The sequence below is a fragment of the Notamacropus eugenii genome, chromosome 6, assembly GCF_028372415.1.
Source record: "Notamacropus eugenii isolate mMacEug1 chromosome 6, mMacEug1.pri_v2, whole genome shotgun sequence".
Classification (NCBI taxonomy): Eukaryota; Metazoa; Chordata; class Mammalia; order Diprotodontia; family Macropodidae; genus Notamacropus; species Notamacropus eugenii.
In genome coordinates, this window is record NC_092877.1 from 16,529,554 (window position 1) to 16,549,220 (window position 19,667).

Sequence of the window (19,667 nt, forward strand, 5' to 3'; positions counted from 1 at the left end):
ATTACAAAGAAAACTTAATTCACAGTTAATGGTTATCAAAATGTTTGTTTAAATGCAAGTTCATGAGTCCCAAGTTAAGAAGCCCCCATCTAGTTCCATCTCCAGTGATGGAGGAAAAAGAACAAAAAGCCAAGGATGTAGAGACTTTGGAAGGCAGGCTGCAGAGAGAGAGGCTTTCAAGGAGACAGTCACGGGGGAAGGGGCCTCAGTGACATGTTTCTGTCTAAAATTGAAGATCGCTTTCATTATTATGTAGCCGTTATGTCTACCTGGGCCTTTGTCTTTCATAAAGCTATAAAGCCATTTTAGTTTGTATTGATAGGAAATAGATCCTCATAGACCATTTTAGAAAAGACAAAATGCTCCAGGAAGATTCAGTAAGGGAACTGTAAAAGATTGTAAGCTATTTCCTAGGTAACAGAACATGATGGAATATTATAAAAATAATTTCCTCCTCTCCCCTTTCTTTTAAGGACAGGGAACATCCAAGAAATCTGATTCCAGAGCTCTGCAAACAGTTTTACCATTTGGGCTGGGTCACAGGCACTGGAGGAGGAATTAGCTTGAAACATGGGTAAGTTATTGACTAATTTCATTTTTGAAATCCAGCCATGTGCATCTTCCACAAGGCACCCGCCTCCCACCCTGCTGAATCTCTTTTGTTTGTACGCTATACATGTGTGGTTCCACAAAAGAAAGAAATAATGTACAAGCAAAAAAGGGCACAGAGTATTAAAAATGCTAATTAAATTTCTAAGGATGCTTTGTCCACTAGTTTCACATTAAGAAGAACACCTCAGTCTTTAATCCTTGAAGAACCAAAGTTGAAAAAGTTAATTTATCCATATACAGTCAAGGCACTGCTAAGTGCTGTAGGAAATACAAAATGAAAATAAATTTCCATCCAATATAAAGAAAAATTTGTTAAAATTCAAGGTTCTTAAAATTTAAGAATTATTTGGATGATCATTTAAGGTAGTGAGTTTTCCATCTTAAGTAGACAAGCACATGCTGGAAAATATTGTAGAAGGATTTATGTGTCAGGTTTAGGTCTTAGACCAGGCCTCTATAATAGCTCCTACTTCAGTCTGCCTTGTCAAGGAGTTCTCTTGACCTTGGGTTTCCCTCAAGGTGCCACACTCTAAGTGTCTACACTAATCTTACCTCCACGTCCTTACTTCTTCTTCCTTTGACAAGTATCTCTTTGCCTAACTAACACTGGTGATCTGATGGTCTCTTTGAAACTCAAGTCAGTGACCTTTTCTTAATCCTTGTTCTTAACACTTTGGTTACTGGACACTTTTGGATGCACATCATCCAAGGTATTTGTGACATGTTCAGTCATGGCTGTCTTCCAAATTGTATGACCAGCCTTTCCCTGTCATCTTTGCTTGAGCACTGTCCACATCTCACCTCTGTTCACAGATGTGTCCAGTCTCCCCAACCTCTTGTACCTTCCCCTACCTATCAATAAATGCTCATTGACTGATTAAGCCTGTGGTTTTTCCATGATTCTGATGACGAATCAGGTGACATTTTGTAGTACATGTTGGCTCAGAGTCGACATGGAGGTAGTTGTGACAATATCACGGTAACGGATGTCCTGATTTGCCAATACTGTTATATTATAAAGTGGTACCCATCATATAGTTTTAAAAAGTTGCCAATGTGTAGAAATCTCTTTTGCATTTGCCTATAATAATACATTTCTTTTACCAAAATCCATTGAAACCAATCTCTTCAAACTGCCTTTTGAAGAAATGCCCAGATACACCTGAGGCACAGGTAGAATTCTTGGGAAGTGAGGTTTCTTTGATCCATTGTGAAGGAGTTTTTTTCTCTGCCAGCAGAAGCCTCACTTTTCTTAGTTTTCCAGGTTGCTGGGGTCCTCTGTTGTCACAAACTTCTGCTACTGTAGGTTTTTAAATCCAAGCCCCTTTTAATCCTTTAGTCAACCCGATGTGCCCTGGACTGGGCCTGTTCTTTATGACAGTGGTTAATGGTTGCACAGCTCCCCCTACAGGTCACAGTAGGAAATGAATTCCTAATTTTGCTATGTCCCTACATGAGTCCTGCTAGAAGAATGCTGGTTTATGGGGGCACAATGATGACATTTGCCAACATTTGACATAAACCTTGCCATGCACCCCAAAGCTGATGATATACTTATCAATATTTTTTAATCTGTATGATTTTCTTAGGCTATTGATTCAAGTACAGTCTTTTAAAAGTTTGTATTTGAGATAAATTGAAACTAATCTAACAGTCCAGTAGCACTATGCTGACAGACTAAGCCAGCCTTTAAGTTTGTGATATTATTTATCGGTTTTTAAAATTTAAAAATACTTTCCAAGGTATCTCCTTCCTTAAGTGCTTCCTAAGAAAAAGCTCAAGCTCTTCCCTACCACATGGTAAGCATTAGCAGTCTCACAGCAAAAAATCCCAAGAGTATGACCCACATACACTGTGTCTTTAGAAGAAGCAGAAAGGTGCTATTGAACATGAGGTTCTGGGAGAGACTGAACAGAGAAACAAGTGACACAGGAGCAGAGGGGTGACATAAAATCCAGGCTCTTATTCAGCAGCTAGCCTACCCAGGGTACATGGTGAGCCACAATTGAAGAGCAAGAGGGGACCTTCCGTTTTACTCCTCTTTACAAATAAGGAGCCAGGCTTAGGGAAGAAAAGTGACTAGGGAAACCTCGAAGTGGAACTGGGATTCAAAACTGTGTCTTATGTCTCCAAGTCTAATCACCTTTGCATTACAAGGTACCACCTCATAACGTAAGTAGTATCTTCTATTTTCACAGTGCCTGATTGATATCCATGCAAAGTTCTCTGGAGATGAAGTTATTGAAATGATTATCCCAAGCCCAAATTCTAGCAGGCACTAAACCAGTGACTGAGCTAATTTAGGAATGAAGGGGTTAAAAAATGACTATTAAGTGCTCAGAAAATGCATGAGAAGAGAAACCTCTCAGTACGAACATGATCATGGCTGTTGTGCTGCCTGCTGTAGTGTGTTGTGGACTCACCTCTAGAGAAGCTAAACTGTGCAAAGTGACACTTAAGAAGTCAAAACCTTTTTTGTCCAGTAGTGTCTTATTGCATGGAGGGAAAATTGCACTTGAGTTTTTGTTTTTTTCCCCAACACTTGGCCAGTAGTTCCTTCTAAAATTAAAGCACTGTCATCTTTGTCCTCATAGTGTGAGGGTAAGCTTTTCTAAAGCTATTTAGCTAATCTTTTCAATATCATAAAGTCTGTAAATACATAGCTTTCCATTTGAGAAAAACAGTAGTAACGTCAGATTTCATCTCCTGAATAACATGAACAGACAGAGTGACACTAAGGATTTTCGTTACTTTGTGGGCGTAGAGGTCATTCTCTTCTTTTTACAGATGAGAAAATGGAGGTCCAGCTACTCCTGAGCAGCTTCATTCTTTATTTGAGTCCATTCCCAGAACTTTGAGGAAAGACCCAGCACATATTAGGTTATTGTCATGTAGATGGTATTTTAGAATTGCTTTCATGTCTCATAAGGCAAAACAATGAGGACCGAGGCTCTGGAATAAACTAGGTACAAGAACAGAGGAGATAACTTTTATGGTTACAGATAAGGAAAGAGTTCTTGATCTAAGAAGGAATAGAAAGGATCACATGATATAAAATGGACACTTTTTTGTTCTTTTTTCCTCTTTTTTTTAGTTTTCAACATTCATTTTTATAAGATTTTGAGTTCCACGTTTTTTTCTCCCTCCTCTTCCCCAAGATGACAAGCAATCTGATACAGGCTATACATGTACAATCATATTAAACACATTTCCACATTAGGCATGTTATGAAAGACCAATCAGAACAAAAGAGAAAAACAAAAAGAAAATAATATGCTTCAATCTGCCTTCAGACTGTAGACACTTTTGACTATTTAAAACTGAGAAGCTTCTACACAAACATTAGAATGGGAATAGTTTACTTGGGAAAAAATAATCCTTCTGACAACTTTCTCAGAAAAAAATCAGATATCCAAGGTATAAACTGAATTGATTTGAATTATATATGAACTTTCAAAGAATAAAATCCAAGCTTTCAATAGCTATGTGAAAAAATGCTCCAGATCACTAATAATAAGAGAAATAAAAAACACAGCTCAGGTTCACCTCAAGGGATATGCTGGTAAATATTTAACAGCTAACTATCCAGGAAAGATGATGTACCCACAATATACTTTTACATTTAATCTGCTTTATTAACACTTTCTCTATTACTTTCTTAAGACTATATATCCAACAAAACAATAGATCAAACCCTAATTTCCAAAATGTAAACCCTCAGTGATCATTTCACAGTTATCTTTCCTGAACTGCTATGAGCTGGTATCAGGACACTCGTACCTCACCCCCATCAGATTGACAAAGATGAGTAGGAAGGAAAATGACAGTTGTTAACGTATGTGTATGTGGGCAGGTACCCTCCTGCAGTTGTGGATCCCATGTGCATCAGTCAGACCTCTCTTATAGGTAGTTTGGAGGTTTACCCTTTGATCTAGTGCAAGCTTATCCCCCGAAAGAGAGTGAAGGAAAAGAATCCACATGTACAAAAATATTTATAGACTAAAACACTAAGGGGCTTCCCACTAGTTATGGAATGGCTGGACAAATTATGATGTATAAATAAGAAATTATTGTACCTCAAGAATTGGTCAACACGATGATTTCAGAGAACCCTGGGAAGATTTGTATGAACTGATATAGAATGAAGAGAGGAGAACCAAGAGAACCCTTTATACAGAAACAACAGCGTGACAAAAAGAATGAATCTGGAAGAACTTAAGTCTGATGGAAGCAGTGGCCAGCCACACCTCTGAATCACACCTAGTAGTTTCCTGGGCTGCCTGCTGCCTCCCAGATACGACAGCCTCAAAGCCCAGGAAGTGGTGGGTTTTCAGCCGTGACTACTGTGTGGATTTATTTTGCTTGATTTCGTTTGTTTGTTACAGGGACTTTTTTTTCTTCTTGTTAAATTGAGAAGTGAGGGCTGAGTTGGGGGAGGATAAGGGAACCAACAACAACAGAAGAGAAGAAAAGAGGATGTAGTGTTGCTAGAAACCAGAGGTAGAGCTCACTCTCCTCTTTTTGCAGATGAGAAAATGGGGGTCTAGAGAAGGAAAGTCAAATAGCTAATAAGTAGTAGAGCCAAAATTTGAACCCAGGCCTTTTGATGCCAAATTGAACGATCTTTCTACTGTATCAGTGGTTCCAGATTTTTTGGATTTCTTAGCTTTAAAAAAAAATTCTGAGCTGCACCATCTCTCAGTTGGCAATGTTTCTTTCCTTTTCTCTTGGGCCGCTTCTTCTCCCTTTTCAACTCCAAAACTTGGGGTAGTACACCCTCCACTTAACAAAGAGCTCAAAAGTCAAGTACTTGGCTGAGAAAAATGACCAAAAAGGAGGAAAAATAAGATCATAGAAGGGTACTTTCTCTGTGAAAAGGCATTTTCTTATGATGAGGAAGATCAAGCATACAACCAGAGGAAGACAGCAAGGTCAAGACTCCTACATCCAAAGCCTGCAAGAAAAATATGAAATGGTCTCAGGCCATGGAAGAGCTCAAAAAGGATTTTGAAAATCAAGTAAGAGAAGTAGAGGAAAAATTGAGGAGAGAAAAGAGAGAGACAAGAAAATCATGAAAAACAAGTCAACAACTTGCTATAGAAAACCTCAAAAAATACTGAAGAAAATAACAGCTTTAAAAATAGACTCACACAAATGGTAAAAGAGATTCAAAAAGCCAATAAGAAGAATGCCTTAAAAAGCAGAATTGGCCAAATGGAAAAGGAGGTCCAAAAGCTTACTGAAGAAAATGATTCCTTCAAAATTAAAATGGAGCCAAGTGGAAGCCAGTGACTTTATGAGAATCAAGAAATTATAAAAACAAGACGAAAGAATGAAAAAACAGAAGACAATGTGAAATATCTCATTGGAAAAAACAACTGACTTGGAAAATAGATCCAAGAGAGATAATTTAAAAGTTATTCATCTACCTGAAAATTATGATCCAAAAAAAGAACCTAGACATCATCTTTCAAGAAAATTATTACAGAAAACTGCCCTGATATTCTAGAACCAGAGGGTAAAATAGAAATGGAAAGAATCCACCAATCACCTCCTGAAAGAGATCCCAAAAGAAAACTGGTAGGAATATTATAGCCAAATTCCAGAGTTCCCAGGTCAAAGAGAAAATATTATAAGCAGCCAGAAAGAAACAATTCAAGTATTGTGGAAACACTATCAGGATAACACAAGATTTAGCAGCTTCTACACTAAGGGATTGGAGGGTTTGGAATATGATGTTCCACAGGTCAAAGGAGCTAGATTTTAAAACCAAGAATCACCTACCCAGCAACACTGGATGTAATACTTCAGGGGAAAAAATGGATCAGTGAAATAGAGGGCTTTCAAGCATTCTTGTTGAAAAGAGCAGAGCTGAATAGATTTGACTTCCAAATACAAGAATCAAGAGAAGCATGAAAAGGTATTAAAGTTGAGCTTTTTACATTCCTACATAGAAAGATATTTGTCATTCAGGAGACCTTTCTCAATATTAGGGTAATGAGAGGGAATGTGTGTGTGTGTTTGTTATATTTTATATATATATACATATACATATATATATACATACATATGTAGCCATATGTGCATATATGTACACACATACGTACGTGTGTGTGAATAGACAGGGCACAGGGTGAGCTGAATATGAAGGTAGAATGCCTAAAAAATAAAATTAAGTGTTGAGAGGAATGTACCGGGAGAGAGAGAAAGGGAGAAGTAGAATACAGTAAATCATCTCACATAAAAGAGGCAAGAAAGAGCTCTTACAATGCAGGGGAAGAGGGAGGAAGGTAAGACGGAGTAAGTGAGTCTTACTCTCATTCGTTTTGGCTTAAGGAGGAATAATGCACGTTCAATTGGATAAGGAAATCTGTTTTATCCTGCAGGAAGGCAGTAGGGAAGGGGATAGGAGAGGGAGGATAATAGAAGGAGCAGCAGATTGGGGGGAGGGGTAATCAGAAGCAGATATTATTGTGGGGGGATGGGTCAAGGGAGAGAATGGAATAAGAGGAGGGCAGGACAGAACGGAGGCAAATGTGGGTAAGTCTTTCACAACATGACTGTTCTGGAAGTGCTTTGCATGGCTCCACGTGTATCATCTATAGCAGATTCCCAGTCCCTGCCTTGTCACCGGCCTCCCCTGTGTCCTGGGGACACAAAACTTGTCATCAAGCCAGCAGCTCTACCCCCTTGATGCTGCTCAGGATTTCATGGTCCACTGGACACTGGGCGCTTGGCACAGTTTACCCATAAATCTCTGGGAAGTTGTAACTGGATGTTGATACTTTTGTGAACCTTTTCAATGGCTTTGTCTTTCAGAGATCCCTTAAATATAGGGTATACTGCCCTTCATATACTCAAAAATAAAAAACGGTTGGGCAGCTAGGTGGTGCAGTAAGTAGAGCACCAGCCCTGGAGTCAGGAGGACCTGTGTTCAAATCTGGCCTCAGATACTTGACACACTTACTAGCTGTGTGACGTTGGGCAAGTCACTTAACCCCAATTGCCTTGCCCTCCCCCCTCCAAAAAAAAAAAAGAAATAAAAAAACTATAAATATTTCTCAAGGAGGATGGGTGGGGAGGGAGGAAGGGAGAGAATGTGGAACTCCAAGCTTTAATTGTTTTCGCATGCAGCTGGGAAATAAGATGTACAAGCAGTGGGGTATAGAAATTTATCTTGCCCTACAGGAAAATAGAAGGGAGAGGGATGAGTGAAAGGGGGTGATAGAAGGGAGGGCAGAATTCAAAGTCTTGTAGAAGTGAATGTTGAAAACTGAAAATAAATTATATCAAAAGCCAAAAAAAAATTGACACACAACAGTAAAGTATTAAATATTTTAAACAAATTTGTATTTTTTATTGCTCAGTAGCATCTGCATTGAAAACCATACATGTATGAAACTGTCCATAGAATGTGCGCTTGTTTGCTTATGGATTTGCATTTTTCCTGGGAAAAAAACTCCCATGTTCCCTTTCTTGCAGTCATCCAGTCAACAAGCATTTATTAGAAACCTGCTGTATGTCAGGAACAGTGCCTAGTGCTGGGCATATCCCCCCAAAAGAGCAGAAATAGCCCCCCTCCTCAAGGAGCTCCCATTTTAATGGGGAGACAACATGCAAACAACTACGTATGTACAAGACACATACAGTGTCAACTTGTAGTGATCTCAGAGGAGAGACACCAAACGTGGATTGGGCCAGGAGAGCCTCTTTCAGGTGGGATTTGAGGTATTTTGAAGGAAGCCAGATGTTGGGAATGACTATTTCTACATAAACTCTTACGTTTACCTTCGTTAATCATTGAAGTGGCCATCCCGGGTAGCCCTGATGGCTTTTTCCAGGTATTCCTGACAGAATAAGTGTTCTTCCATATTCAAAGCATTACCATGTTTTTCCTAGAAAATGTCCCACCCTTCCACAGGAATAAGCAGGAAATAGAACTGTAGTTTGGCAAACCATTCACTAGAGGTCTCTGTACTTCATGTTTTACACTTAAGGCCTTAAACATAATAGACTGTGTGAAATCCATTTATTGCTAAAGTTTCAAATGTGAATCACTTATTGCACACACTTTGACAGATAATCACTGAGCTTCTAAAATGTGGGATTCAAACTCACACACATACGTATGTATGTATAAAAAATAAGAACACATTTGTTTAACACTTGAAAGCTAAAGGGCTTTTCTCACAATTGGTACATGTTTAAACACAAGTACATGAGATTGCCTCAGCCACAATATTGAGATTGTGAAATGAATTGGCATTATTTTTTCTTCAAAATAGTTAATTTAACATTGCAAGCAATTATATACTTAAGTATTTTATATGTAGAGAGTTTCAAGCGACAAAGAACATTGGAGGTCAAGGTTATGAAAAGATAAACTTTGTATACACCAAAGAAAAACTGAGGTTAAATTGTAAATTTCTAATTCATATTACAGCAATGAAATCTACATTGCTCCATCAGCAGTGCAAAAAGAACGGATTCAGGTAAGATAAAGGGATAATTCGTACCACAAATCTCTCCACTTTTTGCTAAAGAAGGTTTTTGGTGTTTTGTTTTTTTTTAATAATCAATGGAAGTATCATTTTAGAACAAATTACCTTGGAACAAAAAAGCTCTATGGATTTCTCAGTGTGGGTACTCACTTTAACCATCATAGGTAATAATCCCTGTACAGTCTGATAAATGGTCTTTGAGAATCGCTGTAGCCAAAAAATTCTTCCCCCTGCGTCTAGTCTGGTGATGAGCCTCTCTTTGCTTGCCCTGGTCTTCAGAGAGCTTTCCGTCACCAGACCACGATGGCAAAGGCTTTCTGTTTCTAGTTTGGCAGAGTTTATCGTAGAACACAAGAGGTGCTGTCTTCAGCCATCTAAGAAGTGCACTGGATTGTTTTCTCAAGTGACCTAAAATATCTAAGACCAGTGTTGAAGTCCATTACACTCCATGGCCATTCGGCACATTGATAATGATTGGCTTGTACATAAAGGCAGCCATGAGTAAAAAACCTGCAAGCTTTACTTGTGGTTTCTTTATTGAAGGCTTTTCTGTATTAGAGGAGCTGATGTAGGTGTTAAAAAAAGGTTATTCCATCCTGCAGATTCAAGAAATGAGACCTGAAATCTGGTTGCAAAAGGGAAGAACAAATACTACTTAACAGGGAAAGTCTGCCACGTAGTAGCAGCCCAATCCACATGTATGTACACATGTTCCCTCTGCCCCACAGGCCTGAGTGGAGGATCAGTTCTTGGCCACCCTAAAACAAAAACAAGACATACCTGTAGTTGTCCTGATAAGTACTTACTGAAAAACACACTTTCTTCGGAAGATCTGCAATCCTGATAGCTCAAAGCTTCGAGAATTGTTCTTACTAAGGTTCACTGGGACATGGCCAGTTTTGGAGCTCCAGTTCTGCCAACTTCTATTAAAAAGGAATAAAGAAACAGAATGTTTGTTTGTTTTCTTTGGATTTCTAAAGTATGAATTCATCACACACTCACCTGAGATTATTGATTCCCCTTGTGTAGTCTCCACATATTTAGGACCATAGATCTCGAGCGGGATTTCAGAATTTGCCATTTCTTTGTCCCTATCTTCAGATAATCAGCAGGACTTCAGAGGTATAGAGCAGACTGAAATTTTGAAGTCAGCTTTGCTTCATTTTAAGTAGAGATTTCCTAGTACTGATTTTTTCTGCATCATTGCTGAAATAGAGATTCATAGGTAAGGAAAGGGTTAAATCTGTAGACTGGCTGGTAGGTTGGTGGACTAAATTCAAGAGTTAAGCTTGATGAAAACATAAGTATGAGTATTTTTATTATATCTGCTTTTGAAATATATTGTCATTACTTCTACATCCAACAGAAATACTCCAAAACAAAAAAAAATTTGAGTACTTTTTTCCCTTCCAACAGCCTGAGGACATGTTTGTTTGTGACATAAATGAACAGGACATCAGTGGACCTCCACCATACAAGAATCTGAGGAAGAGCCAGTGTACACCTCTCTTTATGAATGCTTACACTATGAGAGGTATGTAGGAAATGCTTTGACTCAAAGATTAATTAATATGCAAAAAAAAGATTAAGTGATGTGTAATTTGGACTTCAGGTGTAAAGGCATAAATTTTCAAAAAGTATCTTTTGAATTTACTTTTCTTACCTTTTATGTACAAAAGGTTTAGACCAAGTGATCCTCAGAACTGGTTATTCTAGGAGCAGTAGTTTGACCTGGAAATAAAATTAAGGCCCAGCTCATCTTCTGAGGAGGTAGTTTAAGCAGCTTTTGTAGGAGACCTTCCTAGAAGAGGATCAGACTCTGAGTCCACTGGTGACCTAAAGAGGTTTTAGTCTTAGGAATTAAAATTGACTGTCAGAATTTGGTTATTATAAATTTCTTGGACAACAGACCTGAGAAGACTCAGTGTGAAGGATAATTTGAAAATGCAGGTTTCTAGTCAGAGCACTTTCCCACCCCTAATGACAGTTATTCCTAACATAATCACACGTAGTTGTGTGATTTAAAGGATGGGTTTCTGTTGCTGTTTTCAGGCAGCACTATTGCTTATTGATTACTTTTATGCTTAGGAACAGGAATTAGACCAGCACCAAGAATATGACTGAGTACAGTCATCAGCTGTTGAATTAACGACTATTGTATTAAAGGAAGTGAATTGTTCCTAGTTAAGGCCTGCACAAATTTTACCTCCTCCTCCAGCCCCATTTATGGTCTACACATAGTAGGTCCTTCAGGAAATGGCAGCTAATCCCTCTCTGATTCAGTTTAGTGGCACCTCCAACAAACAGCTTTATTGGAGCAATTATTTGGTAAGCTAGAGTTTCTCATTCTTCATTCAATGTGACAAAAATTGATTTTTAAAAATCTTTCTCCAATCCATGCCCTCAGCATTTATTAGCCTGGTACACTATGCTAGGGAGAAAAAAATATAAAAATTGATGATTGATGTAAAATATAACTTTTGAAAAAATATTTTTAACCAAAAATCTTTTATTTTGCTTCAAGGAGCAGGAGCAGTGATCCATACTCATTCTAAGGCCGCTGTGATGGCTACCCTTCTCTTTCCAGGACGGGAGTTTAAAATTACACATCAGGAGATGATAAAAGGAATCAGAAAATGTACCTCTGGAGGGTGTTACAGGTATTATGTCTTCCAGTTTAGAAGATTTAGTATTTCTTCTTCACTTTGATAAACAGAATACTTGTCATTGTAAATTTCACATGGAATCTCTAGGCTGGAAGGGACTTTAGTCATCATGGAGTCCAGGGGTTCTTAACCTTTTTTTATGTCAAAAGACAGGGCAGGGGAAGCCTGTGTGCCTGTTCTCAGATGGTTTGTTGCTTGCATTTATAATTGACGAGATGCACAAAGTTAGAGGTTAGTGAAAATAAATATTTTAGTTTTTTACCGTCCAAGTTCACAGACCCCTCAAATCTGTCCATACACCCCCTGGTAGGAGTGTGGGTAGGTTAGAGTGGAGAGCAGACCACGAATCTCAGTGAAAAACCTCCATATTACTAGTCTAAACCCCTCATTGTACAACTTAGGAAAAACTAAAAGAAATACCCTTACATCAGGTCACATAGTGAGTTGTAGATTAGCTGGAACTCATGCCCTATTCATTGTGGTATATTTTTAAATTAGATTATAGCTATTTCATTTTATACAACATTTTACGTGTGTGTTAAAATATATGCCATTTATCAAAGGCCTGAAGATAAATTCTTAGTGGAGCAAAGTCAGATGGGGATTTCTTTGCATATAATAAGCCAGTATTTCAATAGCATTGTCATATTTATGAAATCATTCATAAAATCATGGATTTTTACATTTGAGGGAAACTTCAAGGGCATCCACTCCAGCGTCCTCATTTTACAGATGAGGAAACGAAAACGAAGGCTAAGATATTTGACAGAAATCCCAAAGGTAGTGGCAAATAGTGGTCCCAGGACTCCAACTTAGATCCCTTTACTCCACTGTCTTCCTGGGAAAGGTTGTCTTCATTAAATTAGGTGGGTATTTCGGTGTTTACATTGCAATGCTTCTAAGATCTGTGACTTTGCTGGGGTGGGAATACCCTCTATGAACACCGAGAACAGCTCCCCACACTTTACTAGGTAACGTGAGTTTCTGTGAACAGAAAGTTCATCCTTTGGTGCCCAGCCTTCAAGTGATTAGCCTTTCTGACTGAGGATGGTAGACACCCAGTGTGTAGCTCTGACCCATAGCAGAAGCTTTAACCTTTGGTGTGATCTGCTAAATACTCTGACACTTGGACAATGTTGACATAACCTTTCTGGAAGAATGACACTGATGAAGTTGTTCTTGCAAATAAGCTTATGCCACCCCCAGGTTCCTCCCCTCCCCCCAATAAAAACCTACTAAGGTGTGGAATATCAACAGACTTTTCTTTTTTTTATGAGGAAGCAATTTTTTTCTTTTATAAAAATTTATTTATTTATAGTTTTTAACATTCACTTTCATAAGATTTTTGAGTTCTAATTTTTCCCTCTCCCCAAGATGGCATACAGTCTGATATAGGCTATCCATGTATGATCATATTAAACATATTTCTACATTAGTTACATTGTGAAAGAAAAATCAGAACAAAAATTAAAAACCACAAGAATGAAAGAAAAACAACAACAAGAAGAGAAGACAGTCCACTTGGATCCGCATTTAGACTCCATGATTCTTTCTCGGGGTGTGGATGACATTTTCCATCCCAAATCTTTTGGAATTGTCTTAGATCCTTGTGTTGCTCAGAAGAGCAAAGTCCATCACAGTTGACCATCCACACAGTGTCGCTGTTACTGTGTACAGTGTTCTCCTGGTTCTGCTCAATTCACTCAGCATTGATTAGCAGGTATTTCTTAACACCTGATGTGTCTAATGACTGTGAACGTCAGTCATAGCAGGACACACACACAGGGCCCGTGCTCAATTGCACGCTGGGCATTGCGTCGTACAAGATTTAAATTTTTATTACTAATGCCTTTTCAGATTTAATTTCTTTATATTAAATATCCTTAAAAACTACCCTGACTTGCCTGTGGTTTAGAAGTTCACACAGCAAATTGTGAACACTAAGGCCTCTATGTCAGTGTGTGTGTGTATACATATACATACATATGTATATACATTACATAGTTTTTCATGAAGCAGCAGAACAATTCAGTTCTTAGATTGGAGAATGACCTGAGTCACCCGCCAGGCTCCATGTTTGATGGGATACAGGTTTTCAAAGCTGTTTCTTGGGGTGATTTAGTCTCACTTTTTGTTGATGATTTTTTTGAACATCTATACCATTGTTGACATTGGAGAGATAACATTCTCCTCCTTATTGGCATAATCTTCATAAGGTGAATATTGAGTGGCACAGGGTGTCTTTATTTCATGGGGTAGTTATGGGGAAAGGGCTTTTTAACCCTTACAGGGCCTATATAAATGTGAGATTATTATTACAGTGTAATCAGTTTAAGATTTAAGCATTTTACTCTTGTTTAGACATGTTAAGTGAGGTACTTCCCTTGGCCTTCAGGGACCCTGAAAGGACATGATATATGTGCTTCCACATAAAAGGCTGATTGATAAAGAAAGAAATGTAATTCAGGAGAAACACAGAAGCAGGGAAGAGAGACCCAGAGATGAGGCCAGGGGTACACAAGTGGGGTCACAAAGAGTCTGACATGAATGAAAACGACTGAGCATAATAATGGAAACGTTTAACCCTGCAAGCATTCTTTTTTTTTTTTTTTATTCAATGTATATTAAATGTCTGCTGTGTTCAAGCTTGATTTTACAAGCATTTCTATTTATCTCTCCAAGGTTCCTTGGATCTTACAAACATTCAAGATGGGAGAAAATTTTGTATCATTTCAAAATTTCTACTTAATAAGTAGTTACATCACTAATCCTTTCTACGCTTCTGATCCTCAGGTTTATTATTTCCTGTCTTCATTTTAAAATACTGTGCTTGTCTGTGCTTCAAGGAAAATACTTGTATGATCTTGATGATTTCTTTGTTAGGTTGTGGTACACTCTATAAGTTTCTGACACTTAAAATTAGACCACTGCCAAAATCTGAAGTTCATTTTGGTACAGATGTTCGTGCAGGACCTTCAGAATAACATGCAACATCTTGCTTATAGAGAGTTTGGCAGTGACTTTCCAGGGATGAAGACTCAGTGTCTCTCTGACTAAAACAACTTGAGAAATAATATTAGAATTTTTCTTCATGAGTGTAGTAACCGGTTTAAATTGAGAAAAAATGTCATCTATTTCTTCTTGTAGATATGATGATATGTTAGTGGTTCCCATTATTGAGAATACACCAGAGGAAAAGGACCTCAAAGAACGAATGGCTCTAGCAATGAATGAATACCCCGATTCCTGTGCTGTGTTAGTCAGGCGCCATGGGGTATACGTCTGGGGAGAAACATGGGAGAAAGCGAAAACCATGTGAGTACAAATTAAAAATAATTGGGTGAACTCATCAGGTAAAATACTTATATATGTACTCTTGTATATATTTCAAAAAGAAAAAGAAAAACAGATGTTTTATATTCATATGTAAGGTAAGTTATGAGTTCATCTGTAAAGCAGTTAGATGTGGTTGCTTCAGTCCAAGCCAGGGCAGTTGCATCAACCATTCTTCTGTGCTTAGCCATCCATTTCTGGCGTAGATCTTTTCCTTCTTGGTCATTTGTCCAGTGTTTAAGGTTTTATCATCTAATGTATCTTTGAGATGTCTTTAACCAGGTCTAGATTTTAGACTTAATTTACAGATTCAAACTTATTAATAACCCAAAAGTCTTCAAGAAAAAATTAATGAGAGCTTACATTAAAATATCAGTTTATATATCACAGCTTATGTGAATGATGAATTTCATGTACAATATTTTAACTAATTCATTATTCTTGCCTTTTATTAATCAAAAATTATCAGATTTGCCACATTTATCCTGAAAACAATAGCACAAGCAAAACATTCAGGAGGTAGCACTTGTCTTTTCTTTTGAAAAACACCCAATGTGGGCTTGTGTGCCGTGCTTCAAAAAAACAGAAGTATTTCACTCAGTAATCCCAAGGATCTGTAATTTCATTGGTGTGCAGATCCTCCTCCTGTTGACTCGCCATAATCCCTTTTCATCTTAGTAGATGATCTTTGTCCGCTGCTGTGACCCCAAATCTGCCAGGGCCCGTGACCAACCTCATGATGATCTTCTCAGAACTTAGTCTGATCTTCAGATGGTAGTGATGGTGAGGATGATGTCATATCATCGCTTTACTGGGACTTTTGGTCTCAGTGACTAAGCGATAGAAGTGACTAACGTCACTTTTGATCTCAGTAGGACCTTTCAAAGCTTATGTTCCAGTGGTGCATCCTTCAGGAACCCAGGATTTCTTCCTTGTCATAATGAAATATGAAAGAAGCAAACACCTCCCTCAAAAAACCAACAATTCTGAAAATTTTGAAATAACGTATTTAAAATTATATGTAAATATATCTATTTAGGAGCCAGGGAAGGTTTCCTTGAGATTTTTTTGTTTCATTTGTTGTTGTTTTAGAGGGAGGGAATATTTTATTTTAAAGCTCAGAATGGTTAACTACACATTATTTAGTAAAATGGAAACAAACTGAATTTCAGGCATTTATCTTCACATTTCTGACCCATGATTTGTCCTCCTCACTGCTGAAAGGAATTGGAAGGTGAAGGGGGCACAGTGGGAACAAATCAGAGAGACATTAAGGGCAAATAATGGAGAATTCTTATCTAAACGTGTTTCCATTTACATTCCTTCTGCCATATACATCGTGCCAGTACATCATACCCATACATTCTCAGTCCTTCAGTTGTTGCATGAGCTTTATCCCTTCATGTCTCCTCATCCTGTGCCGTTGTTCATGCCTTTTCATCAGTCCATCAAGAGTGATGGGAGATTCTCTCCGGCCCTGCTCAGGTGCTCCATTGCAATAGCATGGTGGTAACTTTGGGTTCTTGGACTCTGCCAGTAGAGTGCAAGCTCTGACAAGTCCTGCCAAACTCACAAGGCTCCAGGTCCAGCCTCAGCAACAGGCTATATCTAAGCAGAGGCATCAAGCTCAAGGCCTGCTGTGTGCTGCAAAACTCCCAAGTGCATCCCAAACCAGATTAAATAGAATTGGGAAATATTTAATGAAGCAAATAAAAAAGTTAATACAACATAGGTAATGTGAATTTGTGGTTTTCTAAGTTGTTATACTGCCCATGGGAATATGTTTCTGTTTGAGTTGGACCCACCAGCTTTAGAAGACCAGACGACAGACATGTGGAGAAGGGATCACCAGAATGGGGGCTTCTGGGGCTTTGTTGACTACAGCAACTGATGAAACACACTCATGTGGGCTGAGAAGAAGGTACTGGTCCCATAACAGTATTTGTTTCTGTTTCATACATGGGGACCAAATCCTACCCAGTAATCAGAAGGAAAAGATGTATTAAAAAATAATCCTCCCAGAGCCTTGGCAAATTGGGGCCAAGAGGAGGAACACACAGGTTGGAGGTGTGAGGTTCCTCCAAATCCCTCGAGCTCCTCCTTCTGTGCTCTTCTTTTACAGGTGTGAGTGTTATGACTATTTGTTCGATATTGCAGTATCGATGAAGAAAGCAGGCCTCGACCCAGCCCAGCGTCCGGCCGGAGAAAATGGAATTCTCTAACTCAGGGTTTAATTTTATTAAGTGATTGAGCTGACATCCAAATCATGAAATCAGGAAGAGAAAGAGGATGCTGTCTGTGCTATTTTTGTAAATTTGCTACATGTTCATGTCAGACGTACTCACAAAGCATGAGTTTGTTCTCCACTTAATTCAGCAAATGTGGAGCATTTCTAAAATGTGCAGTGTGCTGGCAAGAATGGGAATAAAAGTGTTCTCCAACGAAGTTTTTGTGGGGTCTCTGTTTGCCTCCTCTAGCTCTCTTCCTTCAGACAAACGCTCGGTGACCAGACCTGCATGTGCCACTCACATTTACTGACTAGAAATAGGAACAGAAGCTGGTAAATGTTTTTGTTTTTCTTGTTTTTACTATTTACTACTTAATTATGGAAGGATCTTTTTCCATGTAAAATGATGATGCTGTTTCTGTTCTTATTATTGCCTTGCCATAGGGACCCCATAGCTTTCCTTGGTTTTTGTGAACTATTTATAAACACCAGGCCTCTAGAAAACCTCTCCCCAACCTACCTTTTCACTATCATTACCCTCCACAAACTCTGGAGTCCAGGTCAACTGGCCCCCTTCCTGGTCCTTGCCAACCACATACCAGCTGCCAGACTCTTTCCCCCACCCCAGGAGTGTGTTCCCAGCTCTCCTCCTTTCTCCTCTGGGGATCCCTGATTTCCTTTGAAACTCAGCTGCCTCATCATCCCAATCCCTGTAGCTGTTAGCCTGCTCTTCAGTTGGCGCTTCTGCTGTCTGCTCTGCTAGCTCCTGGGGGAACTCCTAGAGGAGACGGCCAGTTTTGCTTTTACTTGGCATTCCAACCTTTAGCATATTGCCTTCTGTCTGATAGGAACTTAATACATGCTGCTTGACTGATTGATTCCCCTAACCCAGAGCTGCCTCACTCTGGTTACAAAGATGTCTTGCATTTAATTGGATAGGGAACTAGAAAGATATGAGCAGCATCCTTCCTTAGGATACCATACGTAGTGGATAGACTGCCACAGTTAAAAAGACTAGTTATTCATTCAACAAACATTAAGTCCTTACTCTGCTAAGCAAGGAGGATATGGCATCATACATGTACCTAATTCTTGCTCTTAAAGAGATTTATTATCATCTAGGGGAAAAAATAGGCCCCAACAACCACGGCACAAGAGTGGGAGGGCAAGGGGGTAGATTGATGAATCACAATGAGAACTCTTGAGGGGAGAAGCTAACACTTTCTTCTCTTGGAGAGAAAGGCTTCACGAAGGAGCTCCTGAACTGGAACTTGGAGAAATGGAGGGACATCCACATATGGGACATTGGAGTCCATTCCAGATTTGGAGGGCAAGCTCAGTAAGGGCAAGTAGATCAGTGAGGAGCCTGTAAGTGCTACGGGGCTGAGGAGTCCCTGAGATTCTGATGGGACAGACAGCACATATGGAGAAGGGAAAGAAGCAAGCATTTAAATCTGTGCATTGAAAGTGCATACTATGTGCTAGGCACTGTGCTGAGGCTTTACAAATGTTAGATGGCAGCCTGGGAAGGGCAATTTCAGACCAGACTGATACATCATCCAGAAACAATGACAAAGTGGAGTCCAGGGCTTGGGTTGGAAGGCAAGGATGTGGGGGGACGGGACCCTGCATGGCAACAAAGCAGTGTAAGGGAGTGATAGAGAGAAGGTGATCTAGTAAGGCACGGTCAGGGCATGAGTTTCTTCAGAACTGCAAAGTATCCGGTAAAGAGCCACAATAAATTGTGGGGACTCAGGCTCCAGCTGTTGATGGGACTTCCCACAGGAGGAATCTTTGCCCCTGGGTTTGAGTGATGTCCCACTTTTCTGGCCCAACACACTCTCCTAAACTGACAGTTTGGGTACACACACAGACACATACACACACACACAGAAGTGGTGCTGTATCCTTCCCATCCAATTGTTAAGTAGATTTGTGGTGCTATTGTTGAGTGTTGAATGGTTTATGAGTCTCTCACTTCATTAATATCCTGAGCCTGAATCACTGGACCAGCCTGAGACAGGTCTAGGCCACAGTAACAGGGCAGCTATGAATCAACAGCAGGTCACCCCCAACTTCACTGTCCTCCATGACCTTAAATGCTTATTGTCATGAAGAACCTTTGCTGACATGTGGATACATACTTATGGGGAGAGGGGGAGGGAGGGAACTGGGAGAGAAGGATGAGAAGAGAAGGCTGTGTTTTCCTTTAACAATGTTAACACAGCAGAAAGATACCCAGAGCATCTTTATCTACTCTTATAATGAGTTGGTTTTTTTTCCTTCCCTTCTCTAGTTTCTGTGGGGGGAAATGGTTGATTATATGTG

The 19,667-nt window shown here is 39.2% G+C and overlaps 1 protein-coding gene and 1 long non-coding RNA gene across 4 annotated transcripts in view; one reads left to right on the forward strand and one right to left on the reverse strand.

Annotated features, from left to right (window-relative positions):
* The window catches only part of APIP (APAF1 interacting protein), a 36,517-nt gene extending 18,960 nt beyond the window's left edge, over positions 1 to 17,557 (forward strand). For both annotated transcript variants that reach the window (XM_072619172.1, XM_072619171.1), the window contains exons 2-7: positions 474 to 574; positions 9,056 to 9,104; positions 10,530 to 10,647; positions 11,638 to 11,773; positions 14,927 to 15,094; positions 17,235 to 17,557. In XM_072619172.1, coding sequence (XP_072475273.1) covers positions 474 to 574; positions 9,056 to 9,104; positions 10,530 to 10,647; positions 11,638 to 11,773; positions 14,927 to 15,094; positions 17,235 to 17,334 — 672 coding nt within the window. In that variant the 3' untranslated portion in view covers positions 17,335 to 17,557. The remainder of the gene's footprint in view (positions 1 to 473; positions 575 to 9,055; positions 9,105 to 10,529; positions 10,648 to 11,637; positions 11,774 to 14,926; positions 15,095 to 17,234) is intronic.
* Positions 593 to 19,667, reverse strand: part of LOC140510469 (uncharacterized) — a 48,780-nt gene continuing 29,705 nt past the window's right edge. The window contains exons 1-3 of one of the 2 annotated variants that reach the window (XR_011969239.1): positions 10,777 to 10,847; positions 10,116 to 10,319; positions 593 to 10,036 (exon numbers count right to left, since the gene is read on the reverse strand). This is a non-coding gene — a long non-coding RNA (uncharacterized lncRNA). Of the gene's footprint in view, positions 10,037 to 10,115; positions 10,320 to 10,776; positions 10,848 to 19,667 lie in introns of those variants that run through there. The other variant, XR_011969238.1, reaches the window with a different exon arrangement.